Source organism: Thunnus maccoyii, chromosome 3, assembly GCF_910596095.1.
Source record: "Thunnus maccoyii chromosome 3, fThuMac1.1, whole genome shotgun sequence".
NCBI lineage: Eukaryota > Metazoa > Chordata > Actinopteri > Scombriformes > Scombridae > Thunnus > Thunnus maccoyii.
The window spans coordinates 31,701,002-31,724,730 of NC_056535.1; the positions used below are offsets into that span (position 1 = coordinate 31,701,002).

Sequence of the window (23,729 nt, forward strand, 5' to 3'; positions counted from 1 at the left end):
AATAAAGTGCATTGCAGTAGTCAAGTCTGGAGGATTTAAAAGCATGGATGACTTTTTCTAGATCTGCAAATGAGAGGGAAGGACCTGTTTGATAGATAGGAGATAAACCAATCCAGATCACTGATGCCAACATAGTTTTTCAGATGGCTGATTAAGACATTGTGGCCTACTGTGTCAAAAGCTGAGCTGAGGTCAAGGAGAATTAAAATGGAGCACAGGCCTGCATCTGCAGTGAACAGTAAGTCATTAGTGACCTTAACCAAAGCAGTCTCAGCGCTGTGTAATGAGCGGAAACGGAAAAAAAATTTGATTAGTATTCATAAAAGAGATCAATGCTGTGTAGACATTTTTTTCTAAAATGGTAAAACCTAGGGATCCAGAGGGTGCTTTTTTTGAAAATGGGTAAACAGTGGCTCGTTTAAAACTGGAGGGGAAAATGCCAGTAGAAGGAGAGCAGTTAATAACGGCTAAAAGATCTGGACAAACTGCCTGGAATACTGCTGCAGGCAGAAAGACAGGTGGATGATTTTGAATGTGCAACAGTGTGTTCAAGGGTTAACAGAGAGATTTTACTGTTAGTGTTGGAGATGGACAGGATTCAACATCAGTATCTCTGCAACTTGTACTCGTGATGCCGAATCTATAGTCCTCTGTTGCCACATATTAGAGCCTTGCATGAACATCAATCTGCTGCTATAACAGCCTCCTGTTCTTAACTATTCTCCACTTTCCACCAGATTTCAGTACCTTGTTGCAGGAATTTGCTCAAATTCAGCCACAAAAGCATTAGTGAGGTCAACCACCTCTCATATATGGCAAAAAAAGGCCTGACCTGCTGTTCATACCAAACGTGTTGGATGGCGTTGAGGTCATGTCTTTATGGAACCTTCCCCAAACTGTTGTCACAAAGTAAACATGTAAATAATACATGAAAAACAGCCCAAGACCAAAAGTATGTGGACAGTGGATAATATCATAAAAAATGTATGCTTATAGGGTTACAGAAACTAAGTGCGGATGTTTTTTTTTTACTATTCAAAATAAGCATATGATTTAAATATTAATTTTCTTACAAAAAACAGACAACACAATTTACACAAATGCCAATAAAAACTTTTGGGTCATCTTGAGCTCTCTCTCAGATGACCTTATCCTACAGAAACACACACAGTGCCCAGAATAAGCTATTGATATAAAAAAAACCCTCTCTCATCCATACCACTGTCAACACCATTCTCTGTCTGTTTCACATGCGACACATAGGCCACTTTCTCAGCTGCACGCGTGCACACTAACTGACCAACATCATCACTGTCTGCCTCCTCCTGTGTTCATGCTGCAGGACCAACATGCAGTTTCTCTCCCTCTCTTGTTCTCTCAGCCTCTCTCTCTCTCTCTCTCTCTCTCTCTCTATCCCCCTCTCTTCCTCTCACACACACGCGCGCGCGCGCGCACACACATACACACATACACACACACACACACACACACACACACACACACACACACACACACTGACCTGCCAGCATCAGTAGCCTCGCGCAATCTCTGCTGAAACGGCGGAACAAACCCGTGGTGACACGTGTGCGCACAGCGCGCGGCTCCAACAGACCAAGCGTGTCCACGCACACACATAGGCTACACTAAACACACACAAACATAGAAAGACATGTACACAGACACACAAATACCAAAGCTGCAGGTGCTTTTCAATCAGCCATGAGAACACATGCGCAAAAAGAGCGCGCGCACACACACACACTTCCAGCGATCCAGAAAACTCTAAACACATGAAGCAGAAACCGGAAAGATTCAAAGTGTCTCCAGAAACAAAACTGCTCATATTTCAGCAGCAAGAAACCCACATTTTCCGCGCGCGCGCTCTCTCTCACACACACACACTCACGTGCTAGCGCAAACACAAGCGCACATTAATTTGTTTTGCCTTCCTACCTTCCTCGTGCATCCGCTGCAGACAGAAAGTGAGGTTTCTCCGCCAACCCGGCATGGTGATGAAGGAAAGGGGAAGAGGAGGAGAGGTCTAAATGATGAGGAGGATGAGAGTGATGATGATGAGGGATGATGAAGAGGAGTGATGATAATGAGGGCAGTAGATCCTGTCCGGTAGAGGTGATGACACGCAGGCGACAGCAGCCACAGCAAATATAACGATCCCCCTTATTTCTTCTTCTTTACTTCTTCTCTTCTTTCTTTTTCTTTCTTTCTCCCCTGTGTTTCTCCCCCGGTGTGGCTTTCGCTAAACGGCGAGTAGCGGCTGCTCTCTCCGGTAACGACCCCGCTGACAGTCCGTGTGACAGTCGGTCCCGCTGCGGCACCAATGGTCTCTCTCTCTCTCTCTCTCTCTCTTTCTCTCTCGCTCTCTCTCTCTCTCTCCCTCTCTCTCTCTCTCTCTGCTAACGGAGTCCAGTCACCTCTCTTTCATACTTTCTTTCGGTCTCTCTATATTTGCCATTCTCTGTGTCATTCCTGCTATCTTCCTGTCCCTCTTCCCAGCTTTCTGTCTCCACTTTTTCCAGTACTTTATTTCCTTAATTTATCTCTGTCTCTCTTCTCTCCTCTCCATTTCAACACCCCCCCCCCCACCCTCCACCCTCTGTGTCCAATCATCTTATCCTCTCTGGGTTCATTTTCAGTTCAAAGGTTGTTTATTTGCATAGGCCTATAACAAAACATTTTATTTCCAAGACAATTAACAAATAACACTCCTGAGAGCCTTTATCAATATTTAACAAAGTAATTAACTAACTAATTCAATTTTAATTAAGTAATTTAAGTAATTGATGCATATAAGGACACACATACTTACATACAGAGGCAACAACATGCAATGAGCCAATATATATACATATCTAAACGCCTTAACAAGCAGCAGCCACCGGCGGGTATTCATTTAAAGTCTTCCAGAGTTGTGCATGTTTGCTTGCTAGTGGTTTACAAATGGAACACTGCCTTCATTAATGTTATTAGTTCCACTAGTGCATTTCTTGCTGTAACAAGTTAAAATGTCTGCTGGGGGTAAAAAAAAAAAAAAAAAAGTCTATTAAACTTTAGCTCAGATGAATTAAGACCAGAGCTACGCTGGTAATTGTGTGAGATCATCAAACTTCAGGTACTAATAATGATAACATGCATGTTGTCCCACCTTATAAATGAAAAAAGACTTAGAAAAAGTGTCAAGGAGACGTCAATCAACCAGTCTGTAGATGCCCACACTGTCCTGAAAAGAAGTCTAATCAGGCAAACTAAGCTAAAACACCTGCGGTTAGAATATCACAGATTTATATCACTGTTTAGAGTTATATCTGGGGGCAGATGTTATTTTTCCCATTAAGTGAGGGCTAACAGAGTTACAGCTTATTGTAAAACTCATTGGGTATTGTTAGCAGAAACAATATCCAATAAGTACCCATTGGTTGTTCCCCACACTATAAACAGCAGCCTGCTTCATTTACACTTGATTGAAAGTACTTTTGTTGTTGTTGTTGCCTCAACACATCATTTCTGTTACACTGCCACCTAATAGGCTAAAGTTGTGGAATTAAAACAGTATTAGCCTATCTGTTAAGACGTATGCCACATAACTGCAGTGTCCTCGGGTCCAGTGGACCTTTGTCGTATGTCATTCAGTCTCCCCCTCCCCTCATTTCCTCTCTCAACTGTTGCTCTTCAAACGGCATCGCACAACCATGGTTTTAATGCTTCTCTTTGTGTTTGGGCACATTTACCCAAGCCTTGCGTTTATTTCGTTATCTACAGTAGATTTGTATAAAATTATGCAAAAGTCAAAACTTCAGTTTTCATCAGGGGGACTTTTTTATTTTTTCCTAGAGAGTCGCTATTTCCTACAACTGGAGTAAACTGTTGAGTGTCTATTACATAGTGAGTAGCGAATGAGGGAGTGATTTCGCAAACAGCCTGTGTAATTAGATGGTTTTAGTTGCATTAAGGCAGAACCACATGAATTACACTATAAAACTGTTTCCTTTTTTTTTTTCCTTTTGTTATTCTAAAACTGGGAATGCATTCCATGTGCTTTGCCAAAGTTGTTTTGGATTATCTGTGCTTCCACACAGCAACTACAATAATAAAAAAAGATATATTCTTTCATATTACAGTGCAGTTGTAGAATTATTTGGATTGAATACTGATATCATGAGGATAGTCTGGCTTCAGAAATACCAATCAACTCTTTTCTGTTAGGTTAGATGGGTAAAGGCGAAGGGGTTCCAGTCTGTTCTTTTAATAAAGGAATGGTTTAAACTGGTTTGTCTGACAACAACAACAACAAAAAAAAAAAACCCATAAGATATCAATCTAGACATGCAACAAAGATAGTTTCCCTTCAAACACAAGTAACATACTGATGGATCAATAACTTAACCATATTTGAAACTAATTTATAACATTATTCATTTGGAGTTGTGTTTCTGTCCATCTGATAAATGGACTAACCCGTACAGTAAATGTGACCGAAACAATGAGCTAAAACAGACTAAAAAGCTTTGTAGAGCTGCAGAGTTGATGATGAGCTTATGTGGTTTCATCACATAGGGGGTGTAAACACTACACACAGTCATTTGATCTGTTGTCAAAACAGAAAATATTAATGAGTGATGCTTTAAGCTTTCTTTCCCAGTTAGTATTCATACGCAGAACAGTGTGCACACATCACCAGGAAAATCACCTCCCGTAGCTCTACTGTCACACTCATTTACTCAATGTTCCCTAATTCAGTCTCTGCGGAGCCTCAGTGTACATCGGCGTGACATCACAGATGAGGGGGTGGAACGGCCTTTTCTCCTTCATTTGGTGATAGTGGACTGAAGAGAGTATTCATGAGTACAAACTGAACTGCCCTGAGGCGTAGGAAGAGCAGATTTGAATACACATATAGACTGCAGTCATACTGTAAAATGGCAAATGATACACACAGAATCACATATATTGTAGTTGTTCTTGAAAGTATTATCTTCTCTTTCCATCCCCCTCTCTCTAGCACATACACTAAGGCTTTACACACATGAAAAGCTGTCTGAGCTGTATTTACCGCAGAGCTGGGTGAAGAGTCGTGTCAAGAGATCAGCTCAGTTTTGATATGTCATCGTGCAATTTATGGATTTTACAAACATGGATGTTCAAATTGACCTTGAAGGCTCACTCTTCATTCTTGACCTTATATAACAGTCTAAAGTCTCATCACAGTGCCCTCTTGGTGTTTCAGAAGTTGGGAAACCCAATTAAGTAAATAACAGTATGAAATAAATTGCACAAACATTTTGTTTTGACCAATAACAGCTCTGACATTTGTTGGAGTAGAGAGCAGCAGAGACCAACATGGAAGCTGTCATAGCTCATTAACTGTTTTTTCTCTTTTCAACTTTTATATAACCCTATTGGAGTAAAAACTTGTTTATGAAAGAGACATGATTCGTAGACAGTTATGAGATAGAGGTCGATGGTACAAATACACTTACAGAAAACTTGCAGAAACTGTGTGACCGAAATAGGACTGGTTAGCCCGAGCATGTTCCTGTGCGGCTAACGTTAGTCCACCAGCTACAGTAGTTCACCAACTAGTAAGACAACCTGTGAGTAGTCACTACGTCACCAAGCATCTATGTTCCCATCAATAAGAAACAATGTGAATATACTGTACATGACATGCACACACCATCTATGTATTTCCTTAATATATCAAAATATAAGTTGTCTGATGTATTTATACTGAACAGTAAAGAATAAAAACAAAAAATTAAGAAATTCTCACAAGCAATGAGAAGACCTGCGCCGGCTCTGTCACAAATCATACATGGTCAACAGGTGACTGAAAAACTCAAATACAAAACTGGAGAAATTTCAAATTAAATCAAGGCCCTGCCTGTGTCTGTGTAGACAGCATGCATTAACAGCTTTCTTGTCCAGACAAACAAGACACAGTACCACAGTACATAATATGAGTTTTGTAATATCAGCACAAACACAAGAAGGAGTAAAACACACACAAACAGCTACAGAGACACATCTCCATCCATCAGTGATGATACTAGCAAGCAAAGACACAGATAGGCCAACAGAAGAGGGAGTGTCTGACACAGTAATTGACACCAAAGTACATTTTCCTTTCTTTCATGGGGATGAAGCATCCTCATCTCTAACTGCACTTGTTGCTGTGATGCATGACATTACACCTGCTTAATGTCATGTTAGCATTTTCATTGTAAGTATGCTAATGTTATCATTTAGAGCAAAGCACTACTTTGGCCTAGTTGCTCATTAGCATGACTGTAGACTTTTAGTCCTGTTTACTGACAGAACACCAACCTTACCATTCTTCTCTTTGGCAGACTTCAGTACAGGTGTAATACCATCTTTAACCACACAGACTGGCTGATATTTACCAGCATTTACAACCCAGAGAGGTGCTGTTTCACACAACTGAGGAAACTGTTACACACAAGTACTTTGTACAAAAGTGTTTTGGATAGCAAGTCGTGTCCTGGCTTGCCTTGGTTCCTAAGAGAAAATGTCACTGTATTATAGGGTTGGGGGGTGAGGGTGGTCACAAGAGGGTCAAGACTGTGGCAGATTAAAACCATTGAGGCAACAAGCCAAAACTAAAAAAGCATTGGCTCAACAGGGAACACCCCCAGTCACAAATACTAAAACTGGCCTTACTAACAGTGAAGGGTGAAGTCAATAAGTCTGTATTTCAGAACAAACTTCAAATACTCAGTTTAACCCCCCCGATCCCCATTTTGTTGTAAAAGGCTTATAACCTAACATTTCTGTACTCAGCTGCATTCAGACCAGCAGGTAAAGTTGAGTTTTTTAAACCCTGAGACAATATTCAACAGAGATAATTACATTAGATACGAAAACAGAAAACGCCACATATTACAAACATATCTGGACGCTGCAGTAGACAGATTCAAACTTAACCATGAACTAAAGCTGAATCACATTGAGGTAGGACATTAGAGACTGACATCCAATTTATTATAAAAAAGACAAACCATCCAGCTCAATTAACAGTGATAAACTCATGTGCAGTTATGTTCCCTGGGACACACACACACACACATCTGCACAACACACAACCACACACACAGACACTGCATATGAAACTGAGAGAGCTGTTTGGTGGAGGAGTGTGACCTCTTGTGGTTAATCAGTAGTAATGCAGCGCAATTTGTCCCCCCTGCATAATATGATATTATACTGTAATCAAAGCCACTGATCCATGGGCTACCTGTGTTACAAACTGCTGACATCATCAATTTAACACATGCACACTCTAAAACACCTACTCCTAACTGCAGTGCTGACTCTAAACACATTATTATTATAATTATAATTATAATAATAATAGTTGTGATTATTTCAACAGCCTGTATTACTCTCTATCTCATTCTTTCTGTCCCATTGCTGCCCAATGATGAGGTGAAAAGGACAAATTAAGAGGATAGCTATAACAGTGTGCTGTAGAGGTGAAATGATAACACACAAACATACTTGCACAGTACAGTTCTTACCAACAGAATGAGATATAGATAAGAGAAGGACATTTCGGTTAGTGCAACATGTTATTACAGTGAAAGGACCTGCTGACATAACAACAAATAAGGTAAATAAGCAGAGTGCTTTTGATGACAAATGTGCAGGTCAGCAGAAGTTTAGACCCCAGAAGTTTACAGAATGCAGCAGATATGCAGTGTGGGCAAAAAATGTACAAAGAAGTAATGGTACAGAGGGTTTTCCTTTCTTTTCTTTTCTTTTTATATAACTTTTTTCAGTGGTGAAACCTTCCGTGTTTCAAGTTCAACGTCGCATGTAAAAAATTTCATGGCAGGTCTGATCACACATTACACACTGAGAGCTTAGTACACTCATCACATCTGCAGCACTATGATAAGCTGGAAAAGAATGACACCAATCAAGGAGAGTGTTGTGCTTCAATCACACAAAGGCCTAAAGGGTTGAATATTTTTGCAATTGAAAGGGTTTTTCGAACCATGACCCTTCACGCCAGAGACGATCAAACATTTACTGCGGAGGCTTCTTTTCCTGCTGTTATATTTGTAAATGTTAACGAGCGAGACGAGGTGAAGACGGGAGAAATTTATAGTTTTCCATGGAAAATGAGGAGGCATAGAAGGGAGAGGCCCCTTGCTCATCAATTTATTTGCTTGTAGTTAGCCTTAATGAGCTGCAGTATTTCTATGGAGCAGGATACACCCATCTGTGGAGCTTGAATACATGTATGTTCTACCTAAGCTGTGATGAAGTACTTGTATTTTACTTGAGTATGCTACTTTATACCTCACTATATACATTTTGTATGTTGAGTCCATTACATTTATCCAGTGGTGGAAGAAGTACTCAGATCCTTTACCTAAGTAAAAGTACCAATACAACAATGTAAAAATACTCCATTACAATTAAAAATCTTGTATTAAAATTCTACTCAAGTAAAAGTACATAAGTATTAGCTGCAAAATGTACTTGAAGTATTAAAGTAAAAGTACTGATTTGCTCCCTCTGACTGACATATTATTATATGACATCATTAGATTATTAGATATATTAACAAGTAGTTCTTTGAATATACTTTCCTGATACTTTTACTGAAGTAGGATTTTGAATTCTTGACTTATAATTGAGCATTTTTACATTTATGTATACCTTTATTCAAGCAAAGGATCCTGATTGCCTATCTTCTACTACGTTTGTTGGTCTCTGTAGACGGGGAAGAAGCCTGATCTGCCTGATCTGTTTCTATGGATTAGGTCTGTAAGGCTACAGAAGCCTGAACGGGAGGCAAAGACATAGACCAGACGAGGACAGGCAGTCTTCAGTCACGCAGCAGCATCACCCAGAGGGCAGCATCTTCGCTCGGATAATTTGTGCCTTTTTTTTAAAAAACGTTGGTACTGTATGTTATCTGCCTTTTGTTATCTTTATTAACGAAACTTAACGAGGCTCATCATCATCAACCTGCAAACCCAGGCTGCATCCCTCATCTCCAGCGGTCTATAATACTGCGCGCGGTGTTTTGGATGTGTCGGCCGGCTGCAGCGGTGTTCGCGGTGCTGACCGCTTGTCTCTGGTGCTGTCCGCCTCTGTGCTCGGCGGGGAGAAGCCAGCAGCTCAATTACCGACCGGTCATCGGTAAGATCAGTACTTCATGAATGTGTCCGGCTGTATATGTCGGATTATGATAGCACTTATGTAACTGTCATTGAGAATGTTCGAGAAAAGGTGTGTGTGTGTGTGTGTGTGTGTGTGTGTGTGTGTGTGTGTGTGTGTGTGTGTGTGTGTGTGTGTGTATTTCAACACAAAAATGCCACAAGAATTATGACATCCAGTAGAAGTAGGCTACGTCCAATACTTTGAATATATTTTCTTGTTCTGCTGATAACATAAATTTGTCCAGAGGAGAGCAGTAGAAGAGATATAGTGAATGGATGGCTGCTGCAGTTATGCTTTATTTGTCTTTCCGTTATGCTGTGTCATAATAATTAAGGTGATATATATTAACTGTATTTTATTACACAGTAGAAACTCAGATTCATACCTTTAACCTTTAAGTTTTACTGCAAGGCAAGAAAACCCTCCTGAAACAGGACGTTCAGGTTGGGCTGTATTGCATTGTGCCCTTGAGCAAGACAGCGAATTATGTGGGCTGTGCACCTGGACCTTATTTCTGGCCTATAGAAGCATGAAAAAAAAGACTTTAATGATAAGCATCAGTGACTTATGACATTACAATATGCAGGCCTGAGGAAACTACTGGAATCATTGTGGTCAGAGCTCAACAAAGTTTGCAAACAGAGACCATGACTTGTGATTTGTGGTTATGAGTCAAGTGCATTCACATTACATAGTGCTGTCATACCAGATTCAGTGTCACCTTGATAAGCTGTTTGTTTAGCAGCAGGGTATCCAAAAAAAAAAAAAAAAAAAAATGAAATATGGGCCAAGGAACCAATAGATCCATTTTTGGATTAGTTTACTAAACCAAAAAATCTGGTATCCCATGAGTTTCTTTCACTGTGTTTCAATGAAGATTAAAAGTTACTGCACTTTTTTATGATTGACATGATTTTAGATAATGTGCTCTCTGAGTACTTAGAAGCTATCAAAACCACTATTTAAAACTACTTTTGGAGCACTGACTGAATTGTGCAGTTTTTGAGTATCAAAATGCACCAAATGCTGGGTCAGATTTTCAGTCTTCTTTACCTTTCCTTTAGTTGTATAGTTATGTATGAATTCTGTATCACGTGTGGACAGAGTTGGCTGTTTGTGTCAGGACTGCATTTGTAATGAATATCAATCATGATGCAATGATCTAGAGACCTTACTGGAAAACCCAAAAGGAAGCATACACTCTTAGGGAGATGCATGTGTCACAAGACTGAACAAGTCAATACCTGTAGGCAATTTGATCTCTTCGAAGTGTTTTGAGGAGGAAAACACTGGTGTACAGAATTCCTCAGCCATGCAGCATTAACTTTTGTGCATACTTATCAAATCTCTGTGTATCTGTGTTATGATGTTATCTGTCTTTTGTCTTTCCTAGGTGTGTTGGCGCAGGAAAATCTTCCAGGTGACCAGTTTGCCCGTGGTTCTTCTTACATCGCTGCCTCCTACGTCAAATACCTGGAGGGGGCTGGGGCCAGAGTTGTTCCCATCAGGTAGGGACCAGATGCAAGCCCTTCAGTCATACCTGTTAGGTGTACGAGCATGACTGGATTAACATGTTGGAGTGGCCCTGGGGCAAGTTCTTGTTGTTAGGTCCATACCAGTAATTAGACTGAAACCTCAACTGCATTCTGATGTAAACTAGCACATAGTTTTTCTTTTGTGACTCCCTTTTTCTGGGCTCGGTGTGTTGACATATTGTGATGTACAACAATAGAGAACTCATGTGGTTTTCAGCAAGAATAAAAAAAAATCAGATCACCAGTAAGAACTCATGGAAAAGAAAAATGTTTACACTAAATAACTACATTTAAAGACTTTTCTGGTCAGCAGTAGTTTCATGTTTGGAACAAACAAGAATGCGGGAAGTCAGGAACATCGAGTTTGGGATCATTAGATTAGTCATTGCATAATCCGATAAACTGCCCACATATGAATGTTTCAGTATTATACTGTATAATGAGATGAAGATCTCGCCACTTTAGTTTCTGCAATAGCAGTAGATCGTGACTACGTCTGATGTGAAAGAGGTCTCTCATAGTGACAAAACCACAGAGAATTATCACCAGATTCTGAAGTTAACCTCAGCTCCACAGAGGGTTTTAGTGTCAGCTAATTGTTTTGCTTTTATGGCCACAAACTTTACTGTTTTGCTCTACTCTCAGGGTTCTCATCAACCTCCAACCCCAGCTGTTTTCAGTAAAGACACTGTAGAAGGCTGTCATAATATACCTCCTCATCATATTTCTTTCTTGGCGAGTTACTGATAGTCATGCCCCTCTCATTTGCATCAAAACAGCACACAAATCAGCACCATGACTGATGCTGCTGTGAGTCAGATAAGGATGACAATTTGAAAGGGTGTGTTGGAAGGAATTGATGCTCTTTATGTCCAAATTCATCATAAGGGTCTAAGAATCACATATGTAGAAATATGTACTCATAAAGATCTCCATTCATTTGTGTTTAAGAGAAGTTAGCAAGACCAGTGTTGAATGTGAAGGTTTACATTGCTGAGCCCTGGAATAAACACACAAGACAAAGCAATATGCATTGATTGTCACATCTAGTTTGTCTTTTCCTTTATCAGTGGTATACATTTTTGCATGTTTTAGGGTGAAATACAGAGTCAGAGTGTGTCCACCGGGCCAGCTGCACACTCCTGATATCTTGCGCATTATGGGCTCTTCAACTGTGGTACAACTCGTATTTATCAGTATATGTCTAATCTTCTTCTTTTTTTACATTAGTGAGGGGAATCCCTTTATAGGATTCCTGCTGGAAAATTACTAAAAGAGCATTAATCCTTAGTTGAAACCTCTGTTGAAATGTGATCCCCATCTGACTCACAGCCATATCAGTCATGGTGCCTGACCGCTGATGTGATTTGATGGGGGGCGGAGCCTGCGCAAATGAAAGGGATGTCAGTCAGTAGTTCACTTAGAAAGAAATATGATGAGTTCTATTAAAACTGCCTTTTGTCTGTAAATGTAAAATGTCTTTTTTCTGTCTCTGTATTAAAGTAATTTATCAATGAAGTTATGTTCAATCACATACTAGATGTAATGTATGTACTGTAATAAATTCAGGAAACAAGAGGTGTCTTAGCTTCCTCTTGGTCCGTGTCCTGATAATAATTAATAATAGAAAGTGGTTTTAGACCTGAGAATTTCCACAGATTAAATATCTTTTAAGTTTTGAGATTACATGAATTCGGATGAAAAATGTCTAAATTCGTATTCATGCGGGATCATTTTTCATTGGTCATTGGTGTGTAGACGTTTATCTTCTGCTTCAACCCAGAGTGATTAATTATGTAGTCCATTGTCTTGGATATTTAATGGCTTAACCATTTTCTTCCTCTTCATTATTTGCTCACCAGAATCAATCGCACAGAAGAAGAATATGCAAAGATATTCTACACAATAAATGGGTGAGTTCACCAGGATTCTTTGGTTTTCTGCTTTGTGCAGCTCTTTTATGACACACTGACTGTCTTTTGCTGCCATAAGCCAAAAATTACACAAATCAAGTAATCTCTGCCAGGCTATTGGTTTACATTGTTCTAAAGGTTTTCTGTCATTTGGCACCTCATGAAGATCATTGTATTGGCAGTGTATACACAATAAAAAAGTGATGATAAAACATTACACAATTTAATGATTTGTTACAGAAGATTTGCTGTTTCTAAATCTGGTCAGAAGCTCCTAACAGCAGGTTTTGGCATAGTTTGTTAGCTAAAAGGTTGACAGGCTAACATGGTCAATCAGCAACTTTTCATCAGTCAGAAAAGATTAATATAAACATAAGATTTCTGCCATAACTGATGCTAATGTTAGCTTATAAAGCATACTACGTTAGTTGCTGTTGTATAAGACAAAACAATAGAAATTAGCTGATGGATGCGCTGGTTATCAGGCAGAGTGGTTGACATTTCAGGCACATAGACTTACTTGTTCTATCTGTGGTCTGTAGCTTTGATGTGTCCATTCAGTTAGCTGCTTGTAATTTTAACATGTTGCATTTACACATCATGTTTAGACACATGTGAAAGCCGTGAAAAAGTGATATTAACCACTTTATTCAACATTTCCTAGCAGCCTTTCCCTGCATGTTGCCTAAATGTCTAACATGGACATGTCTTGCCAGATTGCTGTTGCCGGGAGGAGATGTAGACCTTCAGACATCCCAGTTCAGTCAAGTCGCCAAGATCTTTTATGACCTTGCTCTTAAGGTAATACTTGGATAACTAGCTGCCAAGATGAAGTGACATTTCAGGATGAGTTTTTGTTTGCTTTAATTGTTTCTCCTGTTCACATTGGCGGTCAAAAGATCCCTTCCTGATGTTATTCAAATGTAAGTGATGGGGGAGAAAATCCACTGTGCAGAAATGCTAATACAGTATGAAGCTTCAGGAGTCTAAGTTAGATAATTCATGTGGGTGTCTTCCAAATATAGTCTTTTTAGAAAGAAATTCCCTTTTTTGTTTCCAGGATAGCGATTTTTGGTGGGCTACGGTGCAGGGATAGTAAAAAAGAGGATGGAATGAATGTGTGAAACTGTATGAGAGTGAAGCACTCGGATCGGTTGTAGGTGAAAAAGAACATTCTGTGTAAAAACAGTCCTTGGAGAAGTAAATGATAAAACAAACCATCACAAATCATTATTTTTAGTTTCAATCTGACATTACCTTCTCATTGCTCACACTCTTATCGCCTGCAGGCCAACGATGCTGGGGACTACTTTCCTATCTGGGGAACTTGCCAGGGCTTCCAGCAGCTGTCTGTCCTCACAGCCAACAAAAACCTGCTCACCCTCACTGATACCAAGGCGGTGGCTTTACCTCTCACACTCACACCAGGTACCCTTCTTCTTCTTCTTCTTCTTCTTCTTCCTCTTGTTCTTCTTGTTCTTGTTCTTGTTCTTCTTGTTCTTCTTGTTCTTCTGCTCTTTTCTTCTCTCTGCCTCCTCAGCAGCCTCTTATCTATGAAGAAGATTCTTTTCTCCTGTTTTCTTCTGGATTCTTTTTGCAGTTTACACTCATTCTCTTCTCTATCATTTTCTGTCACACAAGTTAGACTAAAAAAGGTGTTGTGCTGATTTTGACCACTGGACCTGCCACAATATTTAAACACAGAGCTATAGACTCACGTTAGAAGGAATTTAGCTTAATTTGACAAAATAACAATAATGAACATAGTAAGACCACTTGTATTTTGATTAATAGCAGCTGTTTCATCGTGGTTTCAGGTGTAATCCATACACACGTATGCATTATCAAGGCTTGGCCAGCAGATGTCCACATTATATGTACATGACTGCATCATACACTTAAAAACAATAGATCATTTGCAACACAATAGCTTCATACTGAATTCACACTACAGGAAGCTTTTTTTAAAACTTTACATTATTATATGTTACATGGTACAATAGATAGCCTTAAACCAGTGTATAACATATTGCTTATCTTAGACAACAATAAGAGGATTTCTACAACAGCATTACAAAGAAGAAAGACTCTTATCTACATGTGCTTTGAAGCTGTGATCCCAATCTACCACATAGCAACATCAGTCATGGTGCACAATGTGGTGTGAAAGAGGTGGAGCCCAAGCAAATGCAGTGGGATGTCCTTCTCTAAATATATGCGGATGAACAGTGATTCATGTATGGTCAATGTTCAACATGGTCTTTAGCTTTTTTCCCTTCCTCTTAGCTATTAAAGTTATTTTTATTACACATTATGGAAATCAACATTTGTTGACTTTTATGGTCATACTAAAGCCGCATTCAGACCAAATCCAGCAATGCAGCACTACCACATAGGGTTCTGCACAGTTGTGGGCGTGTCACTACATGGCCCATTTGTGTGACATATCTCATCATAGCACATGTAGATATACTAACCAGAAATTCCGACTTTCAGCCCGATACAATGCCAAGAGAGTGCATGGTGATTTAAGTCTTTCTTCCCCCTTATGGCAGGGTTGTACAGCTCTGGAAAAGTCATCATGGCAGTGATGAGTCTCTCCATCGTCACAGTTCCTCAGTAAACAGTGGAATTCTACAATGCTACATCGTAAACAAGGTTCTTCTTTCCATGGGCGTCTTTGGTCTGATCGCCCGTATATGAGATTGGCCAATGTAGCGCCTTGTCAGATGACATCACGTTGCGTTCTGGCAAAAGTTAAACCTCGTTCAACTTTTTTTGCCGGACAGCCGCTGCGTTTTTTGCTGCCCTTTTTCATGCATTATTGGATTTGGTCCGAATGTGGCCTAAGACACAACTTTCAGTCTGGTTTCACACTTGAAAGTATGAGACAAAGCATTCTTTGTTTCATTCAGAGAGGATGCAAATTTTATTTATCAAAGCAGAACAGGGATTTCTTCTACAAGAATTCCTCTAGAAATGCCTAAAAAAGCATAATTTCTGTTTTCATATGACAAACTGTGATCCTCATTTGAATCGGCTATGGTGTCCAATGTGACATTTGAATGTCTCCCATGTAGATGGAATGGCTCTGTTTATAATACAATTGGTGTCTGGTTATACCACAGTCTTTTAATGTGTATACAGCTTTTTGTTTTATTTTTTTTCTTCTTCATACTGTAGGTAATTGGTGACATTGGTCGAGCTGCATATCTTGCTGTATATGTATTACTACATAACAAGTGTCATGCCTCATGCCCAGTTGCTTCCCCCTTTTCCCCTTCATGGCGCAAAGATGTTTCACAAGCCTTCAAACGTCCTGGACAGTAATTCTATTTCTCATAGGTACCTGTTGCAACAAGCCTATATGAACACACCATCTAATGTTGTTTTGAGCTTTTTTTTGGTCTGAATGTGCTCTAAAACTACCAAACATTGTTCTGATTTAATGCTTATATGTCAATTACTAAATCATTTCTTAACCACATCTTAGATGTATTTCTCTAAAAAAACATAGATATGAAACAATGAACCAAAAGCCTTATTTTTGACAGTTGCTGCATACTGTAGGTAATTTGTGACATTGGTTGAGCTGCATATCTTGCTGTATATGTTTGTATTACTACATAACAAGTGTCATGCCTCATACGCAACCTGCAGTTGCTTCCCCCTTTTCCCCTTCATGGCGCAAAGATGTTTCACAAGCATTCAAACGCCCCAGACGGTAGTTCTATTTCTCATAGGTACCTGTTGCAACAAGCCTGTACGAAAACACCATCTTATGTTGTTTTGAGCTTTTTTTTAGTCTGAAAGTGCTCTGAAACTGCAAAACATTGGTCTGATTTAATGCTTACATGTCAATTACTAAATAATTGTTTAACCATATCTTAGTATTTCTCTAAGAAAACATAGATATGAAACAAAAAAACCCAAAAGCCTTATTTTTGACAGTTGGTGTGGGATTCCTTTTATAGAAATCCTTCACAAAAACTTCCACAAGAGCAGAGATTCCTAATTGCTTGAATTTTCCATTGGGAACCCTTTTTGACTCACAGCAGTATCACTCATGGTGCTGAATGTGGGAATATATGGGTGGATCCCATGCAAATGACATGGGGATTTGTATTTATTTATTTATTTTTCGATATATTACAATGTAAAGTGTAAATGCGTTCACAATGCATTGTGTGTCATAATAGGATCAGATCGGCCAGACCACATTTGGAGGTGGTCAGGTTGGCACTGTGATGGGATCTCAGCTAGGTGTAAATAAAATCTGTACAGTGTGACCACATTCATAAGAAAAAAAATTTGCCCACTAAGTTGAAAGGTCACCTAGCTCCACCTTCTCCTGCCAGCTAAAGCAAGCCCCACAATAGCTACAAGTAGTAGCAGAAGCTCAAAGTCTTCCCTCACAAAAACTGAGTGAGAAATGAATGACGTACATTCGTGGCAGCAGTTTCCTTGACCTGGGATGCCACTTGTTTGTTGAACAGTCTGCCAAGCTTATTTGCATATTGAGATACGATCACAATGCGGGCACTATTGAGAAAACGAGAACTTATTTTAATACCACGTGTAAATGCAAAGACCTCATGGATATGATGTCATTATCAAGATAATGTATCCAGACACAGATCACACGTTAATCCCAGGTGTAAATGGGGACTATTCATTTTATACTTTTTGTTAAATGGTGATTGTTTTCTCACTTGATGTAGATATACAGCATACATAACTGTCACAGTTTACATGCAACCAGTAGTTCTCTTCTCTGTATATTACAGAACAACAAAATACTTTTCATTAATTGGTACCGCCTCTCTACTGTGTTCCTAATCAAGTTTTCTGAACATCACTATTTCCTTGTCTGTCCTCCAGCGGCCCAGTCCAGCCGTTTGTTCCGGAGTTTTCCCAAGGATCTGCTGCAGTCCCTGGCTGAGGAAAACATCACTTCCAACTTCCACAGCTGGAGTCTGTCTATACAGGTATTTTCTGCTCCCACTCAGTGGTTTTTCCTTTAGATCATCAAAAAGTCTCCAAAACCTCACTCTCTCTACACCATTCTGATGTCAAAATTGGTGGGGTCATGCATTATATATCATTTTTCAAATGAATACAACACCACAAATGCCTGTGAGGAGAGCCTGTCCAAAATCATGCTCCAATATCCCTGTTTGTAACATTCATTGCAAGTGTGAATGGTTGTTAAGATGTGGTCACATAGTACACCATGGTGACAAACCATACCTCTCTCACAGCTTGTATTAACTTTGAAGATATGGATGGAGATTGAACCCATGATATTTTGTTTACAAGACCAGTGCCTTACCATTTGGCCACCATGCCTGAGCACAGTCAGCAAGGTGATAAGTGATGATAAGTCAATTATCAGAATTGTTGACAATAACTTTTCTGTTGATTGGTTAATGGATTAATTGCTTCAGCAATGTTAGAATTATAATCTCCTCTGTTTAAAGCAAACTAAACAAATTACCAAGTGATGTGTGAAGTTGGCACCTTTATCATGATGAGTCCTGTCAGCAGAAATGTGAATTATGTGAACAAGGTACTTGTCTGATTGCTGGTTTCGGAGAGTTACAAAGATAGTTGGATGAACATTTTAGAGGGGTGAGCAGGAAAGGAGCTTCAAATGATGTGCAAGGATCTAGTAAGCACTTTATCTGAAGGTTACTGATGCCTTAAAGGCCATGCGCATGTATGGTTCAGCCAAACAAGTGATTTTATTTTACTGATCAAACCTCTTCTCAGGTCTGTGTGTACACTCAGTTTGACTGATATCTACCTGACTTTCCTGTTAGGCTGTTGCACCTGTTGAGACGGGACAAAGTACAGCTTTATCATCCTCATTAGTCCATGAAGTCCAGCGACATCATATCGTTCCCAGCATAGTTCTACCCACCTCCAACCTAACAGTGCAGACAGACCGAAATTTGCTTCCCATTCATGACAAGACACATTTGCTTCTGTTCAATCTGGTTGAACTTTGACTTGTGAATTTGTGTGGCTCTTCAGCGTCCATCCAGTTAAAGAGAGGGGTGGGACTGACCTCTCCTTCAGGAAATATTGCTTGTTTTATAACTACACGCAAAGTAACACCATCAGCAGAAAAAACAAGATGCTGTTTGAATGCAGTGAGTGTAAGGACAGTGACAGAGGACAATGACAATGAAGTGTATAATTCACAACTGTGTGCGCTGTTGTTGTTAGCACACTAACCATGCTAACTCTAGCAGTTTATGTTTACAATCCTACCCACGCTGTGTTCTAGGCGGATTTCGGCCAGACTGCACCATAATCAAAGGTGTAATCAGCCAGAATAAGTGAGATCACCTGTGTGGGTGTGCAGGTCTTTAAACCTGATGAGATAAATTAACCACATGAGCTTCTTTTTTTCTTTTGAATTATTTAAAGTACTCATATAAACTTTTAAAGGCATGGATGCGGATTGAACCAATGATTTTTGGTTTACAAGACCAACACCTTACCACTTGGCCACTATTTACTTACACTTCTCAAGGGAACCTCAACAGTATGTCAACTGGTAACTCCGGTAATCTGTTCAGTATTAATATCATAGTCTTTAACCTTCCAAAACTGAAACATTTGCAGTAAAATATCTGGTCATCCAGTGAGGGAAACTTTTCTTAAATCTACATTGTTCATATACAGTATACATGTACATATGGTTTTCAGGAGTAAATGCACCCAGGCTAATAATCACACCTAAGGCCTAAGTACTGCTGTTCCAGGGAGAAGAGACCACATCTGACCATACTTAGCTGATGTCAGAGTTAGTGAGGTTTTAGTGAGGTAAAGTGTTCATCTTGTAAGACAAAGCTCAGGGGTTTGACCATCCATTCCTTGAATTTTCAAGTTTCTGTGACTTAAAAATCTGCTAGTGATCCTTTTTGGTGTATCAGACACATAAGGTTTTCAGTGTGGCCGGGCTAGTGTACTTATCTTGTGTATGTGTCCTGCTGAGTTTCCTCAAACAAGTTACTCAACAACAACCCTTTTTGCTAAATAAGTCTCAGCTCACAGCATTTACTGTAAATAAAAATAGCTACTTAGCATTAAATCACAATACATCAGTTACTTTTATTATTCTTTTGCTATGTTTTTGTTGTTGTTACATGCAAAATGAGCAAAGTACATGTAGCTCATTTTAGGGTGTGATAACTTATATAAAATCAGTGCCTTTGAACCAACAGAACTACAGCCGAAATGCCAAGCTGAAGAGGTTTTACAAAATCCTGTCCACCAACAATGATGGAAAGAAAGAATTCATCTCCACCATGGAAGGTACTGTTCCTCTCTAACTACTTTGCAGTTTGAATGCCATATCATTTATGTCATTCACTACACAATTGTCATAAACACACGATTAGAGCCCTTGCTTGATACAAATGCATAGTGCAGCAAATAGCACAGTGCTGTAAGTTCAGCATTCGTCCACTAGATGGCATCATCACCTAATCACTGACATCTCAGTAGAGTAAGACATTGATAAAAAATGACTCCCACTTACTTTAATTGTTTAAAACACAACATAACATGGATTGCTGTGGATGAAAGATAAAATAAAGATTTCATCTGTGGACTGTGGACTTGAGGTATTGGTGTTTTCTTTTTTAAAGCTCAATGTATCAACATGACTTTACACCATCACTTTTTTATAATATATTTGGACTTGATTTTTCAGTACATGTGGGAGTTTTCTGTGTTTTTATCTGACAATGTTTCTGGTTTTTCTCAGCTTACCGTTACCCATTTTACGCAGTGCAGTGGCATCCAGAGAAGAGCCCCTTTGAGTGGATAGATAAGCCTGGCATGGTTCACTCCGGCTCTGCTATAAGAGCCAGCTTCTACACTGCCAGCTTCTTTGTTTCTGAAGGTAACATGTGGTATCTCTTCATGTTTTATTACCTTTGTCAGGTTGTTATATGTACTATTTGTCCATTTCTTCCATTGAATGTTTCTTAGCAGAATATTTCCAAAAAGCTAAAGTATGTCACTGATTTAACAGACATTTGGTGAAAAGTTGAGACAGCAAAGATTTCCTTAGTTTGGCTGATACCTTCTGATGCAAAAATATAACTACTTATGATTAAACATTTTTTTTCCTGAGTTCCTTTGTTCAAAACAAATACAAAATACAAATATAAATTTTACTTTTTAATCACAAATTTGTTACATAATATAATGAGCCATCAATTTATTTGCTGGAGCGTTCGATCATGTTGCATGATTGTCATCAGCAGACAGAGTTTGCCCTGTTTTCATGGGAATGTAGATGTTCAAATTTCCTTTTCTTTTTTTTTCTTTACTTCACTTATTTCCCATGTTGGCTTAAAAGTTGTGTTTCAAAGTTCAGTAGTTGACAAAACTGTCTCCTCTCAAGGCTCATTTAGTAGCTGTTCTGGAGCTTTTGATCATATCTCATGAGCTTAATCAGCAAATTAGATGGCTAAGACATCATGGGTTTGTGTATGCCCAAATTTATTTCTTTTTTCTTTTTTTTTCTATTTCTGAGCACTTAAAGGACCTCTTATTCGAGCTGATTTAAATCAGTTAAACAAATAAATGACGCTGTTAAATATGTCATAGCATGTCCTTGTAACTGGTTACCAAATTCTCATATTCTCAAATTCTCAATTTTTTGTGCAACAAAAAGTAGTGCAAAAGTAGCATTTTACGTATAGTAATATGATAAATGAATATAGCTGTAACATCCAAGTCATGAGCCTGACTCATCCTTGTACATTGTCAAAATTACTCCCAGACAAGATGTATCTGTTCTCCAAAAAACACCATTAGCCAATCAGCATGATTGTCTAGAAACAAGTGTATCTGTGATTCAGATCCAGAGACAGATTAAAGTTTTAAATTAGTCTAAATTAGTATGATTTGTATGATTAAGCTATTGACATACAGTAGTGAGGCATAAATCTGGAATTAGGGAGTAAATGTAGCCAGTGAGGTTCCACACAAGCAAAAGACACAGAGACAAACCGATAGAGCTAATTTAATCATTGTTCATTGAATTCTTAACACACTAAATTCAATGTGTGGTGAAAAGAAAGAGAAAGAGCAGCTTCAACACTAATTGAATCTTCACCTCGACATTCTGCCCTGTCTTTCTTTTCTTCACTCTCTCAGTCATGTTTTTTTCTCACTCTTCTATTTCTTTCTCTCCTCCAGCCATGAAGAACCACCACCATTTTTCTAGTCCTGTGGAGGAAGAGAGAGCTCTCATCTACAACTTCTCTCCTGTCTACAGAGGCATCCATGCAGTCTTTGTGCAGAACTATTACTTTGATTGATGCACAGTACTGAAGACGAAAACAGACCTGGAGTCACTTTCAGTCGCCTTGAACATCAAGTCAATAATTAGCAGTTTAGCTTAGCTCATTTGCACAGTAACATGAATTGCAGAAGTGCCAACAGTGCAGAGGTGAAATGCACTGATAAAGACTACAGAAGGAAAATAAAAATAAGTGTTATTAAAACATCATAACAGAAGCATACACAAACTGAATACAAAGACATAAAAATGAAAATAAGAGTACAGAATTTAACACAGCCAATGCAGTTGGATGAAAATTGAAATTATATGAGAGGTTGCAGGATTTTATACATCCATAGGGCCTAATGGTTAAAAAAGCAAGATATTAGTTTGCATTTGGGAGTAAACAAACAGAATCTGTTTTAGTCTGATCCCACTTCCATTAAACTGCAATATATTCTTCATATGCTGGATATCTTCCTATATTGGATTCCTGTATTGGATACCTGTATATCTGGATTCCTGTCTTCAATCCAAATCACCTTGTGGTGTCACAGTATAGGACTATATTCTACCCCCAGATTTATAAAGGAACAATTATTAAATTAAATAAAATCAGACACAAATATACATAAATTGATAAATGCTTGGTGAAGAAGAATGTCGTCTATATTCCTGTCATTGCAGTATGTGTCCATGATACCTGTAATAGTTTTACCACAGAATACTACTCACACTAATATGCATATCACGTCAAAAAGCTGACATTCCCATGAGAATAAATGGATACCTTTGCTGGTTTTGGCCACTATGAAATCACAGCTGTCTCTTTGAATAAATCATTTGGCTTTAACAAACTGAGTGATCAGTTTTTCAAAAGCACTTAGCTCAAGTTTGCATACACCCACTCCAGAACCAATCATTTCCAAATCACTGCCATTTCTTTTATGTCTCTGTAAACACGGTTTGAGATGAGATTCTTCTGAGTGTGTTGTCAGTTACATTAAACACACCCACCTCTGGAAACAGCACATCTGGTTAATTTAAGTTCCCTCTGGTAAGCGCCCCTAGTGTAATTTTTTGGCTTGAAGTATGAATAACTTAAATACGATTACATACCTTGGAAAAATGATCCACTCTATTTAGGTGTTCCCCGATTATGCAATTACTAACTTTGTGTGCAGATATCAATTTTAAAAGCTTTAAATTTTCATACTTTTCTTCTCTGTGGTATGCATTGCAAACCTGCATCACTATACAGAAGCACAGATTTTAACAGGATTTCAAATCACTCGTTGCTTCATAGGGAGGGATTGTGAGCCTCCAGGAGGGTGGAAAGCCTATGTGGTGTTAGTACAGCCAAAGCCTGATGGCCACTTAAGGCCACTTAAAGCCACTTAAGTCTGGGCTTAAACGTGGTCAACTTGTAAACACTGACTCACCTCTGTTCCTGTGATGTGTTTGATTGTCAGTAAGAGGCTACTGAAGGTCAGTTAGATTGTAAACAAGCTGCTGTTTCAAGTGTGAAATAATGAATGTGAGTCTTTAACATGCCTTATCTAGAAAGGCTACCATACTATTCTTTCTTTATTATTATTATTTTTTTAATTTGTTGGCTTTATTCTACACATTCCTCATTCCTCAATATGTGTAAGATATACAACATTCAGTATGTATACTGTACATGTCAACCAGGAATGAAAATGTAATTACCAACTTATCTTTCATGAACTACCATCATATTTTGGAGTTGTGTTACCA

At 38.9% G+C, this 23,729-nt stretch overlaps 2 protein-coding genes and 1 non-coding gene across 3 annotated transcripts in view; 1 reads left to right on the top strand and 2 right to left on the bottom strand.

Moving 5' to 3' along the window:
- The window catches only part of LOC121894704 (glutamate receptor-interacting protein 2-like), a 293,630-nt gene extending 291,113 nt beyond the window's left edge, over positions 1-2,517 (bottom strand). The window contains exon 1 of the mRNA XM_042407491.1: positions 1,954-2,517. Coding sequence (XP_042263425.1) covers positions 1,954-2,008 — 55 coding nt within the window. The 5' untranslated portion in view covers positions 2,009-2,517. The remainder of the gene's footprint in view (positions 1-1,953) is intronic.
- Positions 2,518-8,830: 6,313 nt separating this feature from the next.
- zgc:171566 lies at positions 8,831-23,502 on the top strand. The gene is made up of 9 exons (XM_042406875.1): positions 8,831-9,189; positions 10,604-10,718; positions 12,608-12,658; positions 13,375-13,459; positions 13,948-14,086; positions 17,540-17,646; positions 19,894-19,984; positions 20,439-20,576; positions 21,884-23,502. Exons 1-9 carry the CDS (start codon positions 9,078-9,080, stop codon positions 22,003-22,005), a joined length of 960 nt encoding a protein of 319 aa, XP_042262809.1. The 5' UTR covers positions 8,831-9,077; the 3' UTR covers positions 22,006-23,502.
- Positions 11,978-12,034, bottom strand: LOC121894857. The gene has a single exon (XR_006095631.1). It is a non-coding gene; the product is annotated as a U7 small nuclear RNA (small nuclear RNA).
- Positions 23,503-23,729: the final 227 nt, after the last annotated feature.

Coding starts and splice junctions, on each gene's coding strand:
- zgc:171566 (XM_042406875.1), top strand. CDS start 9,078: ATGTGTCGGCCGGCTGCAGCGGTGTTCGCGGTGCTGACCGCTTGTCTC. Junction 9,190..10,603: donor CAATTACCGACCGGTCATCG/GTAAGATCAGTA, acceptor TGTCTTTCCTAG/GTGTGTTGGCGCAGGAAAAT. Junction 12,659..13,374: donor ATATTCTACACAATAAATGG/GTGAGTTCACCA, acceptor ATGTCTTGCCAG/ATTGCTGTTGCCGGGAGGAG.